The 21053-nt window shown below is 42.3% G+C and overlaps 1 protein-coding gene across 3 annotated transcripts in view; it reads left to right on the top strand.

Moving 5' to 3' along the window:
- SPATS2 (spermatogenesis associated serine rich 2) overlaps positions 1–18590 on the top strand; it is a 139117-nt gene extending 120527 nt beyond the window's left edge. For all 3 annotated transcript variants that reach the window (XM_035002734.1, XM_035002735.1, XM_035002736.1), the window contains 5 exons: positions 6634–6692; positions 11575–11684; positions 14776–14878; positions 16083–16297; positions 17359–18590. In XM_035002734.1, coding sequence (XP_034858625.1) covers positions 6634–6692; positions 11575–11684; positions 14776–14878; positions 16083–16297; positions 17359–17670 — 799 coding nt within the window. In that variant the 3' untranslated portion in view covers positions 17671–18590. The remainder of the gene's footprint in view (positions 1–6633; positions 6693–11574; positions 11685–14775; positions 14879–16082; positions 16298–17358) is intronic.
- The last annotated feature ends 2463 nt before the right edge of the window (positions 18591–21053 follow it).

Genomic DNA, 21053 nt, shown 5'->3' with positions numbered 1-21053 from the left:
CTGGGATCATGACCTGAGCTGAAGGCAGACGCCTAACCATCTGAGCCACCCAAGCGCCCCTAGAAAAGATTTCTAAAAGGAAATGAATCATTATTAAGCCTTGAAACACAGATAGGATTTACATTGGCAGAAAGGATGGGACTAGAACACTGCATTTAGGAGGCCTGATCTAAGCAGAGGCACAGAAGGGACATGTAGGGACTCTATATCGTGTAGCTACCGCTAAGAGGGCAGTAGTTGAAAGTAATAAGGGATAAAGTCAGAGACCAAGGTAAAACGAGAGCATTTGATGAAAGAATCTGAATTTTGTGTTTCTTTTTTTTTTTTTTAAGGTTCCATGATTCCTTTTTATGTTTACTGTATATCCCATCATTATAACAGTTTTTAAAAATAGAAGTAAAAGTCCTGTAACTCTACTAACTTAACACATAATTTATTTTCTGTGTTCCCTTGTGTTGCCCATCTACATGCATACATAATCTTAAAATAATTGTAATCACAGTGAGCATAATTTTGTAACATACTCTTTTCACTTAAAGTTATCTTTGATTCACCTCTCTGTAACTGACTACACTGTGCTAGTGTGTGTGCCTGTTCATTTAAGAATTTCTAGACAATGGATCTGGAAAGTATAGTGATTTACCAAAGTTAATATGAAAGCATTTTACTGAGTAGATATTCTGCTGAAACTGAGGAATCAAGATGAGTACAGAAATTAGACTCATAGTTGCTGCTCCCATTTATTGAGCTGTTATTGTATGTCAGAAGCTTTTATGCACATATCTCTAATCTGTATAACAATATCACTTATAGTATTATGCTCACTTTGTAGATGAGAAAAGATGGGCACAGAAAAAAATAATCAGCCCAAAGTCATATTTGGTATTAAATGACACTTTTCTACTATACCCTGCTTCCTTTTTCTGTGTCTTCCCAGGTATCTCTGTTTGCCTTTATTTTTCAGTCTTTGCCTTCCTAGGCTATACGTGTCTCCCTTTAGACATTGCTATAATAATTTGAGAGAGAGGATTTAAAAAAAAACATAGAACCATACTGTTTCACATGAGGATTTAGTCAGCTACTGGCTAGATGGCTTAACACTCTAACCATTTTTCCTTACCAGCCAGAAACTTGAACAATAAACTCCTTGGTAATCTGGTTTGCTACTGGTTCTTTTTTTCCTAAATATATTGTAAAATGTCATCGAGTTATATGGTCTGTAGTATTACTTTAGAATTGAGACACTTTTTACCACTGGAAAAGAGGAGAAAGAAAAGTTATCCATTGAGGTCCTGTTCCAAACGAACAGCTTATATTCACATCCTAACTTCTTAAAACTACTTCAGACTGTTGAAATATGAAATCGCATGTCTACATGCTTTGTAAAGGACTCCAGACAAAGAGGAACCCACCAAAACTTTCACTAGATCCAAATTTGATTTAGTAAGGTAGTTCTTTCAGTTAATTTTACCTCTTTTGTTCAACTCAGTATGATGACCTGGCTACTTAGCTGGGATTTTTTGTTTTTGTTTTGAGCCTACATGTGTGTACCATACTCCACCAAGGCCAGTGCTTGGGAGTATGGGGTTCTACAAAACCTATGAAACAATTAATTTTCTGCTAATAAAAACTACTGACAGTTCTCTCAATTGTTTTTATAAGAAGAGGGAAGTGTCTTCGGAGAAATAAAGGTGTTTGCTTTGACTTCTGCTTTGATTGGCTAGTGGAGTTAGAATAAACAAGTTTCAGGTTTTCAGCAAATATAATCAAGTACAAATGTTTTCTAACATTATTGAGTGGTTTAGAGTATTGTCCCTTAAAATAATTAGCTGTGGAATTGCCAGAGATGTGTTTCCATTATAACATTGTTTTCTAATTTAACAACTATAAGCAAATGATAGTTAACAATTTTCTGGTACCAAGGAATACCAAAGGCAATAGCTAGAATCAGTAATCTACGTGTTAAATATATTAATCAAAGGGTTTACTTCAAATGATGGACATACAATATATCTGAGAGATATGAATGGTAGTACTATAGGAAAAACTATTCTGAGCAACTAAATAAATTACATAAAAGCTTTAGAATAAATTGAGCAAATGGGAAGATAGTAAAAAGTCTTGGTAAGGAGGGAAGGAGATACAGAACTTCAGACATTTACCAATCTTTTCCCTTAGTGACAGTGACAAATCATCTAAAACCATTTTTCATGATTGAAGAATTTTAAGTGAGATGGTTTAGTATGGACGTGTGGATATGTGTTTTTGTTTTTTTCATTTCAAAGCCACGTTTAGCCGCATGGTATAGGCACAGAGTAGTGAGACAATTGTATTTTTTGTTTTTAATATGTTGTTAGGGAAGACTTTAAATACACAAAATAGAGCCATCATGTACTCATCACACAGCTTCGGTAGATATTAACTAGTGGCCGATCTTGTTTTATCTGTACACTTCTCTACTTCCACTCTTGCACATTATTTTGAAGCAACTCGGGACATCATATTTTATGCACAAATATTTCATATTTCTAAGAGATATGGATGCTTGCAAAAAAACCATTATCATACCAAAAATTTTAATAATTCCTTAATATCCAGTTTCCTGGCAGTTTTCAAATTTCCATTTGTCTCTGGAATGTCCTGAAGTGTTTAGTTGTTTGACAGGGAGTTATATTTAATAAGGGTGGGTGTTCTGCCAGGCAAATATGATGAAGTGAGGGAGGGGGCAGGACACTTGAGGTGCGTGCAAGAGAGTGGACCTCAGTCTAAGCTATAATGGACTTTGAACTCTAAGCTAAGGCAGGAGATGACCTGAGAGGGGAGTGGAATCAATGGCTTGTAATTCCTGGTGGGGTCAAAGTATTGTTGGAGTTGGGGTGCTAGAAGGAGCAACCTGAAAAGATAGGGAGTGATGATTGGAGGGTGGGGTGCAGATGAAGTAGAGATTATGGAGAGACTGTAGTTACTGTGTTGGCACGTTCTAGGACAGGATATCGATTGAGGGAGTGAGTGGCTATAGTAGGGTAGAGGGCAGGGTTGTTTGCCTATGAGGCGGTCAAGAAACTGAGAAGGCCAAGTATCGCAACAGTCGCCTAGGTGAGTGAGTGAATCACTTGGACTTATGACAGGCCAGTGAGATAGGAACTAAAATCTGGGAGGCTTGAGGGGGTGCCTGGGTGGCTCAGTCGTTAAGCGTCTGCCTTCGGCTCAGGTCATGATCCCAGGGTCCTGGGATCGAGTCCCGTGTCGGGCTCTCTGCTCCTTGGGAGCCTGCTTCTCCCTCTGCCTCTCTCTCTCTGTCTCTCATGAATAAATAAATAAAATCTTTAAAAAAAAAAAAAAGATGAAAGGATAGTACTGTGTGTGTGTGTGTGTGTGTGTTGTGTTTTTGTGGAACCATTTGGAAGTTGCAGACATCATGACATGTCACCTCTAAGTGCTTTAGCCTGGATGACCTAAAAACATGGTCATTCTACACAATTGCAATACATTATGTGATGTACTTTTAATAAAGTTGTTATTATATTGTTTTGTGTCAGTCTCAGCCTATCTGTGGTGATGCTGTCAGCTAGGAATGCCTGGGGGGGCACTCACCTGGGTCCCACATTACTTGTGATGAGCCCGTATTTGAGCTAGTATTGTGACTGGATCAGCCCTGGTGGTTCTTACGATTGCAAGACACACCTCAGCAACAGCCATCAGGGAACTTTGAAAAAAAACCACAAGGCTTATTACTTACATGTCCTAGAGGGTGCATGGCATGCCCAGGGCCACATGGCGAGGTGTGCTAAAACAGAGCACAGATTGGGGTTGACAGTGGGTTGCCTAAGTTTTTGTGGGTTCACTCTTTATTGGTGAATTTAAAATATAAGAGCAAGATCTAAAGAGTGGGAAGGGAAAAGTAGGGCCACTCAAGTTATGTGGGTCACCCAGGGCTTTCTAAAAGAGGAGCTTCATGTGTGGGGCAGCCTGGCTGTGTTGTATAGCTGGGGGTCTGTTTATTTGAGATGTCTTTGAAATGGAGGTCTTGGCAATCAAAAGCTTTAATGTCAGGTGCTTCCATTCAATCAGAAAAGCTAGGGGCGCCTGGGTGGCTCAGTCGTTAAGCATCTGCCTTCGGCTCAGGTCATGATCCCAGGGTCCTGGGATCGAGCCCCGCATCGGGCTCCCTGCTCTGCGGGGAAGCCTGCTTCTCCCTCTCCCACTGCCCCTGCTTGTGTTCCCTCTCTCCCTGTCTCTCTCTCTGTCAAATAAATAAAATCTTTAAAAAAAAAAAAGAAAAGAAAAGCTAACTGTCAGGCATTTATATTTTAACATTGATTCATTTTTATATTTTAAAGACTTGTGAAAATTTTAAGGAGAATTGGAATTTTCATCAGTCTTTTTTCTGAGAAAGCATCCCAACAGCCTGAGTTAATGAGTAGATTTCTCTGTTTAATTCTTGGCTGACATCACAGGGCCTCTCAATAAATGTTATCAATAGATGGCAAGACATTACAAACAACAAACAAGGAATAGAAACGCTTACTCCTTTTCAGTGGGGGGTTTTGGCATGAAAAAGTTAAACTTTTTTTAATGGCGTGGTCGGATGGTTGTTCATGCAACTGCCTCTGAATTTCTTATGATCACCAGTGAGTCAGTTGAAAAACAGAGTTTATTTAAATGGATACTAGTCATTCCTGCAGGGGAAAAAAAAGCCAACACTGATGTACTTCCTAGCTCCTACTGCCACAGAAAAGTCTGATTGTGACGGTGCAGAACTTTTTTCTTGCTAAATGTGTCACATGACATTCTACTTTTTCATAATAAAGATTGTAAGCTGCCGAAAGCTTACTTGTTTGCTGAAATCTTTTAATAAATATTTTACAAGCTTTGCCAGAGACATATTTGTCATCTGGTGGACACAGTGTCTGCATCTTAAGGTGATTCAGCAACAGAAAAGAAGTGGTGTCAGAATCGAGGCCTGGCAACTCCTGTCTCAGTTGTGCTTTTGTTTTGCTTTTAGGTATTCCAAATGCTGCTAGAGTTCTTGGAGCAAAATATTGCCAAGGTGTGGGAAGTGCTTTCTTAGCAGAGTATTGCTACCCTACAATAGTTGCATCTTCTCTCCAGGCTGGTGCTTTTGGATTAATATGCCCACCAAACCTGTTTCATTACAAGTCTGTGTATTAACATCATGCGTAATGGTGATCAAACCTATGTTCTCTGGCACTTCACTATAAAGGATTTTGCTCCTTGAGGGGATGACCCCGCCTTACCCTTTTTTTGTATGCCTCACACTGTAGTCTCTGTATTAACTACTTTGTGCTAACATCACTACATATTGAGCTAAGTTGAATCAGTATTCATATATATGTATATGTTTATATATATGTATGTGTGTTTAGGTATGTGTGTGATTAGTTTTACAATCAGAAACAAGAGTACAACTTTTGTTAACCCTATAGATATATTCCTATTCAAAAGGAGAAATCAGAATGAATAGCAAATTTGAAGAGAGTTGGAACATTTCAAGTCTATGTAGGTATTAAAATTTTAGATTTTTTTTCACCACTGATAAAACCTATATGGTAAGGAAAATTACTTGGTTGAAGACTAGGGCAGACTATTGCCTCTCTATATGTTGAAGGTGGTGGGCTCTTTTATAAAGAAAAAGAAAGTTTTATGTGCCTACAAACCATTTACATTTGCAGTGGAGAAAATTCTAATTACCCATTTAATGTTCTTGTTCTGTAAAAAACCTACCAGAAACCTTTGATTTCCTCTTTTCTGGATTACTGTTAAATGTTTACCTGAAACCAGCACAATGTATATATATCTTTTAATTACTTTGTCTTCTAAAGACTAAAGCACCAGAAACAAAACAAATGAGCAAAGGGAAAAAATAGAGGGAGAGAGAGGCACACTCAGAAACAGACTCTTAACTATAGAGAACAAACTAATGGTTACCAGAGGGGAGATGGGGAGGAGAGGGGGTGGCTAAATGGGTGATGGGGATAAAGGAGGGCACTCATAATGAGCACCGGGTGATGTACAGAAGTGTTGAATCACTATATTGTACACCTGCAACTAATATTACATTGTATGCTAACTCACTGGAATTTAAGAAGAACTTTAAAAAAATAGACTCAAGTGCCAGGGACTTGGCACAACTGTGGTAAAATGTTGAGAATATACAGATTCTTATCGTGAATAAATTCACCATGCCCTAGAAGGGGTATTGCCTTGTAAAATATATTAGAAGCAAAGCTGTCCAATTTTATAGGCCAAAATAAAAAATATGTGAGCACAAATGTGGAAATAATGTAACTTCCATAAGGACTTTTGCTTTAACACAAATTCAGTGAGACTTGTTCTGTAGCTTGCTACTGCCACCTACTGGTTCTCAATTCTCGGTCTTCAGCTACTGGTTTACTGTAATACGTAGAGATAAAAGGAAATTAGGTCTATTTATTGGAATCCTTAAAATATTCTTTGCTTAGGGCGAGACAGAATTTTTATGTGGTCCACACAGGGTTTACTTTGTAGTATGCTTTTAGTGAACAAACTCATAAGTCTCTCTCTACTGTTAACAATGTGCTGTTTCTGTTTGAGTTTCTGACAAACCTTTTCCCCTTTGTCATCTTTTCCTAGTTTAATGGATCGAGAAGTGGCATTGCTTGCTGAAATGGACAAAGTGAAAGCTGAAGCAAGTAAGATTGATCTGTAGTTAAAGCTATTACCAGTTAGTACGTATCTGCCTTTTGACCGTCATAACAAAAGCTCAATATAAATGCCACTAGAAGAGTTTATATATTTATTTAAACAATCTTGAGCAGTTGTACTGCCCTGGCATGTGAATCCTTTCAGGTGAAACAACTTTGCAAGAACCTGTTATTTTTTAATTTTAATATTTTGAATGTAAAATTCAGTGTCTAAGGGAGTACCTCATGGTTTCTGCCACCACAGCATCAACTTAAGAAAATAAAGGATCCTTGCAGGTGCCTGGGTTTTGTTTTATTTTGTTTTTAGCTTCCAGTGATTGAACAGTTCCATCGGGCTTTTTTCTACTTGGCAAAAAATGTTTGGCATAATCAGAGGAGACTTGACCAGGTTACCTACATGTTAGTGTAAGCATTCCTGTCATTACCTATCTCCGAACTTTCATTGTTTTCTCGGTTTTAGAACAGTCTTCACTCAGTGTCTGTGATCATTAGGTAGGGGAATTCAATGAAATTAGGTTTTAGGATACATGACTAGGGTTCCTTGAAAGCCTCCTAAAAGGTTCGGGAAGAATAGAGTCTAACTTGGGTAATTGGTGGGGTTTTTGTAGCAAAGAACCAGATACGTTTTTTGTCCTTTCTGTTAAAGGTTAGGTAAAAGATACACAGCTGTATGGAAAGAAAGGCCTGTCAGTTGCAGCTTCTACAGTGGCATTGACTGGGGGCTTTTCAACAGTGGGTTTTACCTTCATGTGTTGAATGCTAGGTTTGTAATTAGGAGGGTTGTTTCTTTTAACCTGCTCTCAAACTGGTAAGAATGGAAATGGGTTGAGATGATGACTCACAATTAAATCATTTGTGTTTATGGTCATGGGCCAGAGGAGACACAGAGCTGAGTTTAGTTTTGACCTGAAATGTTGAACAGGTACTTTCCACTGTTTTTCAGAGGTGAGATTTCATTTAAATCGAGTGGTATATCCTGAAATGTCTAAATGTGACAATTTCAATCCATTCATGTACCTATGTGTTCTATTTTGAAGTTTCAGATAAAATAAAACTAGTGAGAAGACATAGTCCTTACTTTTGAGAAGGTGCTTTTTAAAAACAGAAATTTTGGGGCGCCTGGGTGGCTCAGTCGGTTAGGCGACTGCCTTCGGCTCAGGTCATGATCCTGGTGTCCCAGGATCGAGTCCCACATCAGGCTCCCCGCTCAGCGGGGAGTCTGCTTCTCCCTCTGACCCTCCTCCCTCTCCTGCTCTCTGTCTCTCATTCTCTCTGTCTCAAATAAATAAATAAAATCTTTAAAAAAAAAAAAACACTAAAAAAACAAATTTTATAGAAAATTCCAAACATTTCAAATAGATAGACTAATATAATTAACTGCCCTCATCCAATTTCAACTAATTATCAATTCGTGACCAATCTTTTTTTATCAAATTAAGAGCTACCGAGTTTTACTTAATTTCATCAATTGTATATCTGTATCTCCTTTCTCTCATGCTAAAAATCCTGGTTCTCTTTTTTTTTTTTTAAGATTTTTATTTGTTTGACACAGAGAGAGAACACAAGCAGGGGGAGTGGCAGGCAGAGGCAGAGGGAGAAGCAGGCTCCTCACCAAGCAGGGAGCCTGATGCGGGGCTCCATACCAGGACCCTGAGATCATGACCTGAGCCGAAGGCAGACGCTTCACTGACTGAGCCACCCAGGCGCCCCAAGAAACAGTTATTGTTGCAGTGCCCTTCCACAGACACTTAGTACGACAGAGTCTTTGGTTAGGGGCAGCTGGGACAACCACACTGATCAAATTAATTATATAAACTTTGTCACTCCGATTTTCTGCTTTGGTATACAGCAGGCTGGGGTGGAGTTAAATCCAAGTGTCCCCTTACATACTCTTGGATCTTCAGCCTCTGCAGTGATAGCACAGTTCTCTTCCACAAGTTATGCTCCTGCCCACGGAGCCCCTTCCCCTGCAGCCCGCCCTGCTTCGATGGGCTCATCCTGCCTGGGCAGTGCGGCTGCTCCACTAGGCCATCCAGAGCCTTCTGGCTGCACTGATAACCGTGCTCCCTCGGGGTTTCTAAGCCCACTCTCCCTAGTCTTCTTGTTTCTCTGACCAGCCCTCCTCCATCTCCTGAAGTTCCGCTCTCAAGCCTCCACTCTTTCCCCTACACATTCCTCCCGGACCATCTCCCTCCTGTTTGAAACCCTCCCACCAGCTCCCTACGACCATGAGGACAAACAGGAACCTTTTCTTCCTGTGCCCTAGAAGACTCTGCACACCTGATTCCTGTCCCCTCACCAGTCTCCTACACGTCACCTTTAAAAATTCTCGTTCTCGGGGCGCCTGGGTGGCTCAGTTGGTTAAGCAGCTGGCTTCAGCTCAGGTGGTGATCCCAAAGTCCCAGGATCAAGCCCCATATTGCTTCCTGCTGAGGAGGGAGCCTGCTTCTCCCTCTGCTCCTCACCTCTCTCACTCTGTCTCGCTCTCTCTTGCACTTTCTCAAGTGAATAAATAAAATCTTTAAAAAAAAAATCCTCGTTCTCAGTGTCACTAAACGTAATTACTCATTTATCAATACTTTCAAGAATGTGCTTCTTTTTCTTTTTTACACAATAGTTTTATTAATTTATATGTTCACAGTGCTTCACAGTTTAGAGTTTTTTCACTCATTCATCTATGATCTTCACATTAACCTTATGAAATAATTGGGTTTTCCTATTTTTGTTTTCATTTAGTAAATGAAGAAACTAGTCCTTTGGAAAAACTGTGACTGGTCCCAAGTTATGTAATTAGGTCCTCTGATATATGTGGAGATCTTGACTTGATACATTTCCTCCATGTTGAGATCTGAGCTTTTGTCTTAGAATCCTAGAGTGTGGGAGCTGAGAAGCAAGTGAATTTGGCAGACAGGTTTTATCTTGGGAGCCAGATCAAGTAGATCATTTGTAACTGTTGGGCCTTGGTGTCAAGAAACTTTTGTAGGCACATTCCTCACTTATTGGGAAAGTTCTTACTGATTAACTTGCCGTGGATAGGGGTACCCCATGGGTGGCATACATGTGGCAATCATGCTCAGTAAAATTGCTAAAGACATTCAGCTCTCTGGAATACCTGATGTAGCTCTTGGAAAATTCTATTTATTTTCTAACACAAATTTGGCTAATTTCTAAGTAGGTTACAGGATTCTATGTATAACAGTTAGGAACTGAGTTTGACTGCATGCAACAGAGTGGCCTAAATAAATGTTAGTTTATTTTTCTCTCATGAAATGAAAGGTCCGGAGGTAAGTGATCAGGGCTGGCAAGACAAGACATCTCCAAAATGACACGAGGGACCCAGGCTTCTTTGTCTTTGTACCCAGCCATCCTTAGAGTGTGCTTATGGTCAAAAGATACCTCCTAAGGCTCCAGTCGAGGAGAGGCAAAATGTTACCTGCTGGCTAAGACTTCTTTAAAGAGTTGTCCTGTAAACCCCACCCCGTGAGTTCTGCTTAGATCTCAGTGACCAAACCATGTGATAACATAACCAAGTCATGTGATAACACAATTATCTTATCTGTAGCAAAGCCAAGAAATGTAGATTTTTACCTAAGCAGATTGGTACCCAAAACATTGGACTTCCAGTAGGAAGAAGAGGAGAATGGATATGCGGTGGCTAATAGTCTTTGCTACAGTCCACCCCTCAACTACCCGACATCCTTCTTTTTTTAAAAAACAGGAACACACTCACCTCCTTCTCAATGGCAACACCTCCAAAGACTCATCTAGTTAGAATATTCAGTTGAAAGTCCAGGACTGCTGGGTAATTTCAGATCTTTCAACAGGTCTGAATATGGCATGTTGTGGTCTGGGGTCCCATAAGTTAAAAGAAAGTAAAATTCCCCCCTCCTCCAATGTCATACAGATAGAGAAAGAAGAGGATAACTATAGTAAAAAATTCCCACCTGGAAAAGCAGTGATCCAATCTTACTGGACAGGAATAGCAGAGTCCCTGCCCTTCTAATAGAGAAAGTTCCTTTGTTCATATGGCAGCTCCTAGTTCTGCTTCCTTGGAGGATTTATTTTGCTCACATCCTTTATATAGCCCCTGGTTCTCTACTCTGAGAGAATTTTTTCCCCTGTATTGTCTCTTGTCCTCCATGGCCATATCTGATTTATATATCCAGGAGCATGCCAAAGAATATACTTCTTACAAGGCTGTAAATAATCTAAATATCCACCATTAGGGGACTTGGTAAATAATGATAGTGTAGCCACATAGTAGAATACAGTGTGGCTGTTAACCAGTGAGGGATATCCAGCATATTAATAGCGAATGAACTTTGAGATATGTTAAGTAAAAATAGCTAAGGTAAAGGAAAGGACCATGTGTATGATATATTCCCATCCATGAAGAGGGGGAAAAGGGAGAAAGATTTGCTGTGTGTGCCTAGAATACATCTGGAAGAATCCATACGAAATTGTTAACATTGGTTTCCATTGAGGCAACTACAAAGTTAGAAGTAGGAGGGACACTTTTACTTTTCATCTTATACCCATTTATTCTAGGTGAATTTTTTTACCCTGGGTACATATTTCTGTTTTAATTCATAGGTTTCTTGATTAAAAGAATTTTTTTTGACTGGGAAGAGGAGAAAGAGAAATGACAAATGATATATGAGTCTTTATGATTCATAAAAAGTGTTTACCATTTAACTGCCTTCAGAGTCCCTCAAGAAGGTGGAAACTGGACCTTTGGTATTTTCATTTTCTGGATGGGTGGGCAGCTAAGCCTTTGGCTGTCCAAATACATACTGCAAGGCCCATATTTCCAATTCTTCTTTATCCTATTTAGCAGAACATAAGAGTCATACTCTCCTTTTCTCCACAGTGGAAATTTTGCTCAGCCGACAAAAGAAAGCCGAACTTCTAAAGAAGATGACTGATGTGGCTGTTCGAATGTCAGAGGAGCAGTTGGTTGAGCTCAGAGCTGATATCAAGGTAAAACTTTCTTCTCCTTTCTGCCTTTCTTTTACCCTCGGAGACTGAAGCAGCAGATCTCCATAATTCATGGCCATGTCTCATATATTGAACTCAAGATCTTCCCTTTTCAAATCTGGCCCTCTTCCATGTTCCCTTTCTCTGGAAGCGGTACTGTCATCTACCCAGGTGTCCAACCTGGAAACCTTAGAAAATTTCTCCTTTCCCACATTAAATCTATCAGCAGACCCTGTCCATTTGACCTCCTACCAAATCTCAGCTCTGACCTTTTCTCCTCATCTCCACCACCACCGTCATGGTCAAGCCACTGTTATCTCTCATTTGGCCTTCTGTCATGGCCTCCTAACTGATTCCACCCAGCCACTTTGCCACTGCCCCACCTTCCCCAGCCCTCTGTTCCTCGCACCTCGCTTCAAACCTTCCATTGCTTTTAGGATAAAGACTATCATCCTTAACATGGCCTATAGGGCTCCGCAGGGTCTGGCTCTGCCATCGTCTCATTTCACACATGTCCCCCCTTGTTCTCTATACTCTGGCCATCTTAGCTTCTCCTTTCCACAAACATATTCTGTTCCCTCCTGCTAGAGGGCTACTGCATATGCTTTTCAGTCTGTACAAAACACACCCCCCACCCACTCCCAGCACACAGATAACCAGGACCTACTCATGCTTCCTGACTTTCCTGTCATATTCCCTATTTTGTGCCTTCCTAGCATAGTTATCATTTTGTGTTCATCTGACTGATCTGTCTTCTCAGCTAGATGGTGAACTTTACAATGGCAGGAACTGGCACATCTCCAGCACCTAGCATAGTGCCTTGGCACATAGTAGATAATCAGTAAATATATATATATTTTAAAGATTTTATTTATTTATTTGACAAAGAGAGAGACAGTGAGAGAGGGAACATAAGCAGGGGGAGTGGCAGAGGGAGAAGCAGGCTTCCCACTGAGCAGGGAGCCTGATGCGGGGCTCGATCCCAGGACCCTGAGATCGTGACCTGAGCCGAAGGCAGTCACTTAACCAACTGAGGCACCCAGGTGCCCCATCAGTAAATATTTAAATAGTTGGTTGGTTGATTCTGATTTTTTTTTTAAAGATTTTATTTATTTATTAGAGAGAGAGAGCACAAGCAGGGGAAATGGCAGGCAGAGGGAGAGGGAGAAGCAGGCTTCCTGATGAGCAAGGAGCCCGATGCGGGGCTCAATCCCAGGACCCTGGGATCATGACCTGAGCCAAAGGCAGATGCTTAACTAACTGAGCCACCCAGGTGCCCCTGATTCTGATTTTATAAGAAAAATGGGCAGTTTGATTATATTGTAATCTGTTTATAACGATGACCGAGGTTCAACACTCATACATTTTGAATTCTTATATAAAGAGCAAGTGTTTCTGAGACTAAGGGTGGAAACCTGAAAGAGGTTGAGTTGTTCATGGGTAGTGGTAGACATTGGCTTCCTAAATGAAAACCTGTGAGCTGTGGGAACAAGGGGAGTTGGCCGACCCTCCTCCTAAGCCCTTAACCTCTGCTCTTCTGGAACACACGAGACTTTCTGCCATCTTTAAGAGGGGCACTTGCTGCAGGGGCTGTTTCACAGTCTTTGTAAAGTGAAAACAGGTGGAAGATCAAATAAGCCCTTCCAGGTATCCTTGTCACCATTCTGAGCCAGTCTTTCATTCCTTCCCCCTTAAACGCTATTGGGGTGAAATAGCAAAACAATGCCAATATGAAATTATCATTTCTGATTAACTAGAACTATATTACTAAAAATTATAGAAAGTCATCTTCACATTGATGCCAGTCAGTCTCATTCAACTATCCGGGAGAAGCCGGAAACCCCTTTGGAATTAGATGAGAGTTCTGGCTCTCACAGGCTTCATCTGTTCTCCTTCCCACGTGGTTAAAAAGCTGCTAGAAATATTTCTGCAGGCTGACTAAGGATCTGTTTCTCTCCACATTTTCAGTGTACTGAAGTGGGTGCAGTGCAATTTAAATGTCTTATTTCCAGATCATTTTATTTCTGTCATTCCTGTTATGTCTCTGGCTCAACAAACCCTAGAATTTGTTTCAGAATTACTCTCCGACTGATATTACATGTCTGAAGGCTTTATGTCACAGAGGTTCATGTTTCCTAAGCCACAGTGTACTCTGAAGCTTTAGGACTTCAAGGCTCAGAGGGAATTTTGATGTCTCCTTTCCCATTTACTGCTTCTAGATCCATCCCAAGGAATCTGATGCATTTGATTATACCCCTTGACAATCCAGAGTTGAATTAGACCACCTGCCAGAGGGCTGTTCTGAGGAGTTTAGTTCTTGTAAATTATATCTAGGCCTTTAACTTGTCTTTTTCACCTCCTTTTCATCTGGGGAAAAAAAAAAAAAAAAGATCCCAGGCTACCTTGGAGATTGTTTACTGAAAGACACCCCCAGAAGCACTTTATTCCTGACATGTTTCTTGTCCCACAGTCTCTAGTTAGTTTTGACCCAAGGGGTTGATTACTTTTCAGCTCAGTCTGCTCAAAAGGATTAAATTACTTGCAGCACAAACCCTTCTCATTTGCAAGGTTGGCTTTTCACATGAATGATTTTCCATCTCAGGAAGTTGTCCCCATTTTGAGGACTATAACAAATCCTACTTCATAAAGGGATGAAGTGGGTTTCCTAAGGAAGTTCCTATTAAAGAACACCAAGCCATCTGTTTACACGGTATCATTGTTGTAACTTATGAGCATTTTTGCTGCCTCTGTATAAAATGGAACAATGTGGAGAGTAGCCAACAGTGGAAAGATGGCCCTCTACTATAAGCTTTTTCTTCTGTCTCTACAGTTTATTTCTCTTGATTATATTTAATGGGCTTTGGCCATCATGGAGCATTTCATAAAGCTCCCCAATAGATTTCTCTTTGGGCCTTAAGAAAATGACTGGATTTCGTCACCCAGCGTAGGTAATATGATGGCCATTTTGCAAAATTTGAAGCCGTAAAAAAAGGCAGCAGGAAATAATTCTGTTTCATCTCTGTACAGCAAGCTGCGGCTTCTGCTTGTCTTGCTGCTTGTCTCACCCGGAGGCTTTCCTTTGTCCTTTCCCCAGCACTTTGTCAGTGAGCGTAAATATGATGAGGATCTGGGACGAGTAGCCCGGTTCACCTGTGACGTCGAGACCCTAAAGAAGGACATTGAGTCATTTGGACAAGGTAAGATGGTGAGAGATTCTGGGTACTAGAGATGGTGATGAGAAGACCCTGCTCATCAGAGACTGAAGTTGTGGCTTCTCCACTGATTTGTCTTTAGTGCCTTTTGGGTTTTGGTTTGCTTGTTTTTGTGAAAAGTAATTCTGAGATACCTAAGAAGTCACCGGATGCAGTCTTTGAGCTCAGAAGATGGGGGTTCTCCGGCTCTCTAAATTTGTGATGTTAAGGGGCTCTGGAGTCAGACCGAGTTTGAATCGTTGCCTTTATATTAACCTCTAGAGCTTCATTTCACTCCTCTCCCAAGTGGAGATAACAATATCTGCCTGGCCTGGCACAGAAAAGGTGCTTAAATAATGGCTGTAAGGGTAGGGGGAGCCCTCCCCTAACTTGAGAGCTTATAGGGACACATCAGTCAAACATTGAGCTCAGCTCCTTTATTCTTTCTGTGTCCGTAGAAAAGTGAAAGGTTGGACCTAGAGCAGTGATTGTGAACTCAGCATCAGTCCAGGCTTAAAACCAAGAAAAAAAAAATGTAAGAGGTAGTTTTAAGTCCTTGAATTCTGACAAAATTTGAAGTGAAAATATATTTTTCAGTTACATTGGTATTTTGAATTTGGGATTATTTTTGCGGAAAGAACCTTGGGAAGATACATGTTTGTTATAAAGACTAGTTCTGTTCATGTTTAACTAATCTTGATTATTTATATCTTGCATCATACAGATTTTTTTAGAAAAGGATTTAGCTTTTTATTCACCTTTTTCTTTCTTCATGAAGTCAGTACTTCAGAATGTTCCCGCATAGGAAACTGAGCATATGGCCCATACTATTGTTCCTAGGCTTAGTCAGCTGCTGGAGCCATAACCAGGAGTTTAGTAGGAAATGCTGAGAAGTCATTAGTTGATGGGGGAACGATTACTCTGCTCTTACACTGTTCTCCTGTCTCTGAGCGTTCCTTTACAAAGCAATGGGGATTCACTAACTGGAATTTAAATAAAAACTTGAACAAAAAACAAAGCAGTGAGGATTTGGAAGGAGTGGAAGAAGAGGGAAGAAGGGAGATTTTGCTTCCTGTTACCCATTTTGTAAGCTTACCTTTACAACTACTCAGGTAGACAGTTCTTTATCTTAAGTTGCTTATTGTGAAATGAAGAAATAGGGAAAACCTTACCCATCATATGACAACATACTCCTCATGTTTTCATTCAGTGTCCCATCCAAAGAACAGCTATTCAACCAGATCCCGACACAGCTCAGTTACATCTGTGTCCTTGAGTAGCCTGTGTGATGCCTCTGCTGCTTCCTCGTCCTCCTGGGCCTCTGCCCCCAGCCTTACAGGCGCTAACAAGAAGAACTCGGCACCAGGAGAGACTCCCACAGCCACGGCAAACTCCAGTGGCCGGCCCTTCCAGCCTCATCGGGAGGTAACCCAGCTGCCCCACTAAGCCAGTGACAGAGAAAGGTTACCAGGTTGTCACCGTTTAAATGCTGACAGCTCAGTCCATTACCTTCCTCTCTTGATGCCCATTCCACACCTATTTTGAATCCCTCCAGCCCCAGTTAGTTCGAGACAGCATTTGGTACGTCTGCTCCGAACCACCAGCTAGCTTAGATTTCCTGTTGCCAGGACTGCTGACTTTCTCAAGTTGGCAGCAGTCCTAGCTATTGTAGGTAGTATTGCCTGGTAAGTCGTCACCCAGGGAGCCGTGCCCCCATCTCGAGGTGGAGGAACAGCAGAGTGGCAGGCTCTGCAGAGTGTGTCGGCGGCAGCAGCTCCCTGGAAGCCCAGTGTGGAGTATCTCAGGGAGAGAGCGTGAACCTGCTGGTGGGGGGGGGGGGCGAACACCAGGAAGTTGAAGCATAATCCGTAGTTTCTTCTCCTATTTGAAGAAGATACACAAGAGCAATCCAAGGCAGTGCTGTGCAGAACTGGGATTACATTGGAAGTGGAGGACGAAAATAAAACCCTGTGCCGTAATAAGCCTTCTGGGTTGTAATGTGAAAGATGTCCTAAATATCACAGCAGCAGGATTTAATCTATGGCTGGTGATGTATAGCAAAGCAGATTATAATGATGTTTCTTTTATTATTCCAGATGTTCATTATCTTTACAAATGGCTTGTGATCCACAGAGTTCAGCCATGTAATAAGATGCTTGCCCAATTGAGGGTTGGAATAGCCCAAAGAATGTTCTTTCTTCCTTCTTAGCTTTCTTCTTGCGCCCAGCTAAAGAAAAGTGAACTCTCCTCTCCAGTGGACAGCCTAGGGGTGAAAGGTGGGGCAAAAGTAGCGAAGGATTTCTTAATTCTGGGGTAGTGGCTAGGTTGGATTGGCTGACACAATTCTGGGAGTCTTGAGAGATAACTGAGTCCCAAGTGTGGAATACCACAATTTAGGCTTTCAGAATACTCCTGGAAGCTGAACTGGAACAGACAGGGTGCCATAATGCCAGAGTGTTTTGAACACTGTATTCTTTTATCCTCAGGTATTGCCGGGGAACAGACGAGGAGCACAAGGCTACAGGCCACAAGGCCAAAAGTCCAATGACCCCATGAACCAAGGGCGACATGACAGTATGGGTCGTTACAGAAATAGTTCATGGTATTCATCTGGTTCCAGGTATCAGAGCGCTCCATCCCAGGCATCAGGAAACATTAGTGAACGGGGCCAGGCCCACTCTGCAGGGACCAATGGAACTGGAGCCAGCATGGAGACCAGCCCACCCAAGCCCTCATTCAAAAAGGGGCTCCCCCAGCGCAAACCTAGGACCTCTCAGCTTGGGGCTGTGAACTCTTGAGGTTCCAGCTGGCCTCTCTCCTCTATCCCACACAATTCAACTTGGTAACTGGACTTATTAGGAAACTTATAGTTAGATGTAATAACAAAAAGAAGTTTACACATATCACTTTTTATGCCATTCTAAATATTTTTGGTTTCTTCTCTCCTCGTTTCCTCTTTACCATTTTTGGAGGGGAAGCTGTTTTTTCCCTTGACCTTTCCCAATGATATGGATTGATTCTAATTGGTCATTTCCACCCGGAATCACAGGCCACTGATACCAGGTTTCCCAAGGGTCAGCGGTGCCCTTCCTGGTGCACAGGGCCTTTCAGTTGCCGGAAGAGGCCTTCCTCAGCACCTCCCTGCCGTTCAGGCTCTCAGGAGGAGGAGGTGGGTCAGAGCTAGTCCAGCTGCCTCTCCAGGCTAAGCAGAAGCCACACGTTCCTGTCAGGTGCCCTCTACACAGCAGTGTGACCAGGAAAGGCAGTGAGGGGATTGTGTCCTGCACTGAATTAGCCAGAGAAGGGGACATTTAATTGGTGAAAAGGAAGGAACACTAGAAAATGTTTGAGAATCTGCCTCCGCTCCCAGAACGTACCTGAGATTGACCCTCAGATCAGGGTTCCAGTCTCTGGCTTGGCCCTGTAGCTTTACCCGCCGTCTCTTCAGAATGCCCAAAGCCTTGTTTTCCTATCGCCTTAGACTGCAGACCAGTCTAGGGAAATCGGTGGGAGAGTAGCATTTAATTAAAGGAAAAAACAAGTATTTCTTGGTTTCAGTGTTTGAAGATTTTTGTTGTTATTGTTCTCCCTTGTTCCTGAATCCTCTTCTGATCCTCAACCACATTTATAGCAATATAATTAGTGTTGATCTAAGGTGTTACCCATCAGAAAATTGCCGCGGTCTTTATAGTTGAATAAATAAAATCAACTGCGTAAATGTTCCCACCTTTGTCTCACAACAGCAAATGCCTTCATTTCATCAGCCGGGTTTCTTTGGGCCTCGTGGGGCAGAAGTCACTCGGGCAGCTTGTTCGGGCCTTAAATGAGGGTGGCTGATTCCTGAGTCATTTGTCCACCGCCTAGCTGCAGCACCAGAAGAAAATGTAAAGGCCAGCATGAGCAAATGCAGCTGTTCCTTGTGGGAAAGGATTCGTGTATAGGGAACGGTGACTTTCCAAAGGAAGCTTGCCAGTTGAGAAAAACCCCAGCTGCCAGGAACTCTCCCAGGCAACCCCTCTCCTCCGAGGCCTGCCTGCCCCTTGACAGGCGTAGCGAGTGTAATGGTGTAATTGAGCGCCTGCATGTAGCAGGTGGCACTGGGGCCAGACTCCTCCACCCCACACCACCCCCAGCATCTATGACTGAATAACAGCAGAGCTTTTTCCTTCTCTGGAGTCTGCAGGCCGGCCTGCAAGTGGCAGTGGGGCAGAACTTAGCCGCCTCAGGGCTTCCCTTGGCTCTTCGGCTGCAACTCAGCTGCCGGAGTTCAGGTTGGTTGAACAGATTGAGAGAGGGAGAGAATGTGTGTGTGTGTGTGTGTGTGTGTGTCTTTCAGTAAAGAAAACAGTAGTCAAGGAATACTAGGAAGCCATTTTCTAAAGGGCTGATCACCTCATTTGGGGGAATTTGTCCAACAACACCATCAGCCTGCTGAGTGTCAGGGAGAAGCCCTTCTTTTCTGATTAATTGCTTCCCTTTCTATACTTGACAGAAAATCCAGAGATTGAAGTAACCTTGAAGGATTATGAGGTCTTTCCCTGTATCCAGGCAAGACTGTATTTAACCTCCTAGGTGGATGGGAGGCCTCATGTTTGTCAAAACCACCTTGAAGAGGGGCACTGGGCTGGCTCAGTTGTAGAGCATGTGACTCTTGATCTCAGGGTTGTGGTGCCTGGCTGGCTAAGTTGGTTGGGCCTCCTCCAACTCTTGGTTTCGGTTCATGTACATGATCTCATGGGTTGTGGGATCAGGCCCGCATTGGGCTCCTTGCTCAGCGGGAAGTCTGCTTGGGGATTCTCTCCCTCTGCACCTCCCCCTACTCTCTCCTTCCCTCTCTCTCAAATAACCTTTAAAAAGGGCGGGGGCGCCTGGGTGGCTCAGTCCTTAAGCGTCTGCGTTCGGCTCAGGTCATGATCCCAGGGTCCTGGGATCGAGCCCCTCATCAGGCTCTCTGCTCAGCAGGAGGCCTGCTTCTCTCTCTCCCACTCCCTCTGCTTGTGTTCCCTCTCTCGCTGTGTCTCCCTCTGTCAAATAAATAAATAGAATCTTTAAAGAAATAAAATTTTAAAAATAAAAAAAAAGAGTGTATACAACTTAAATCTCTTTCCATGTCAGTATTCATAAATATACCTTGTTCTTTCTGTGGCTACATAATATCCCATTGTATAAACTTAACATAATTAACCAGTCCCTAATGATGGTTTTCAGTTTTTTGTTATCATAAGTATTGCTGAAATGAGCATCTTATAATACATATATAATTTTTACTTGTGAGTATATCTTCAGGGTAGATTCCTAGGATGGAGTTGCTGGGCCATATAGTTATTGAAAAAGCCCTTTTACAGATGCATGGATTTACACTCTTCATCAACAACGTTTGGGAGTGCTTTGTACAGCTGCTAAGCTGGAAGCTAAGGAGAGGTAAAGATAAGTAAACTACAGCCCTTCAAGGGGCTGATACCCTAGTTGAGATGACTGACACATTGAATAAGATACTAGGAGGTAGTAGTGTTGCATGAAAGAGCCCCCCTGTCTGGTGAGTACAGTGCACGAAGCACTGCGCTGAGGGCTGGGGCCTGGGCTTACAATAGGACTAGACCAAAGAATGGTCAGGCTTTTGTTCAGTGACTTAAGATACGGTGACCTCGTATTTCAGAATCCCAAGCCAGGGTGCAGTCATGTGAGTACGAATGTATGTATGGGGAAAAGCAAGATAACCTATTTTAGGTTGGGAGTGACCTGGAGAAGCCAGCCAGCAGTGATGATTACCAGTCTGTGAACGAACCTGTACTTTCGGAGATCAGTGAAGTAATGACGTGCTGCCCCCTGGAAATTCTGCCTCTTGACCTAACAAAATGAGGATCTGTCTTGCCTGATTTATAGGGTTCAACCCACCTTCTTACCCCACCCGGTGGGGTTATATCTATAAGGCAGCACACTTCGTGGGAGAAAAAGTTGTTCAAGTCAGTATATATTTGGAGGTCACCCAAAAGAAGCTGTTGTCACTGTTTGGCCCGTTCGGAGTACCAGAGTGAATCCTGGTAGCCGGAACAACGAGACTGTTCGGTCAGGCTCGACGTCTGGTTGCATTGGCCACCTGAGCACATTCTTTCCTTCAAACATTGGGGCACCTACTGTGTGCTGGGCACTATGCTGAGTTCGGAGGCAAAGATAAATGGTT

Source organism: Mirounga leonina, unplaced genomic scaffold, assembly GCF_011800145.1.
Source record: "Mirounga leonina isolate KUSES-001 unplaced genomic scaffold, KU_Mleo_1.0 Mir_126, whole genome shotgun sequence".
Classification (NCBI taxonomy): Eukaryota; Metazoa; Chordata; class Mammalia; order Carnivora; family Phocidae; genus Mirounga; species Mirounga leonina.
Note: the sequence above shows the minus strand (reverse complement) of the source record. Positions and strands in the feature narration are given on the sequence as shown.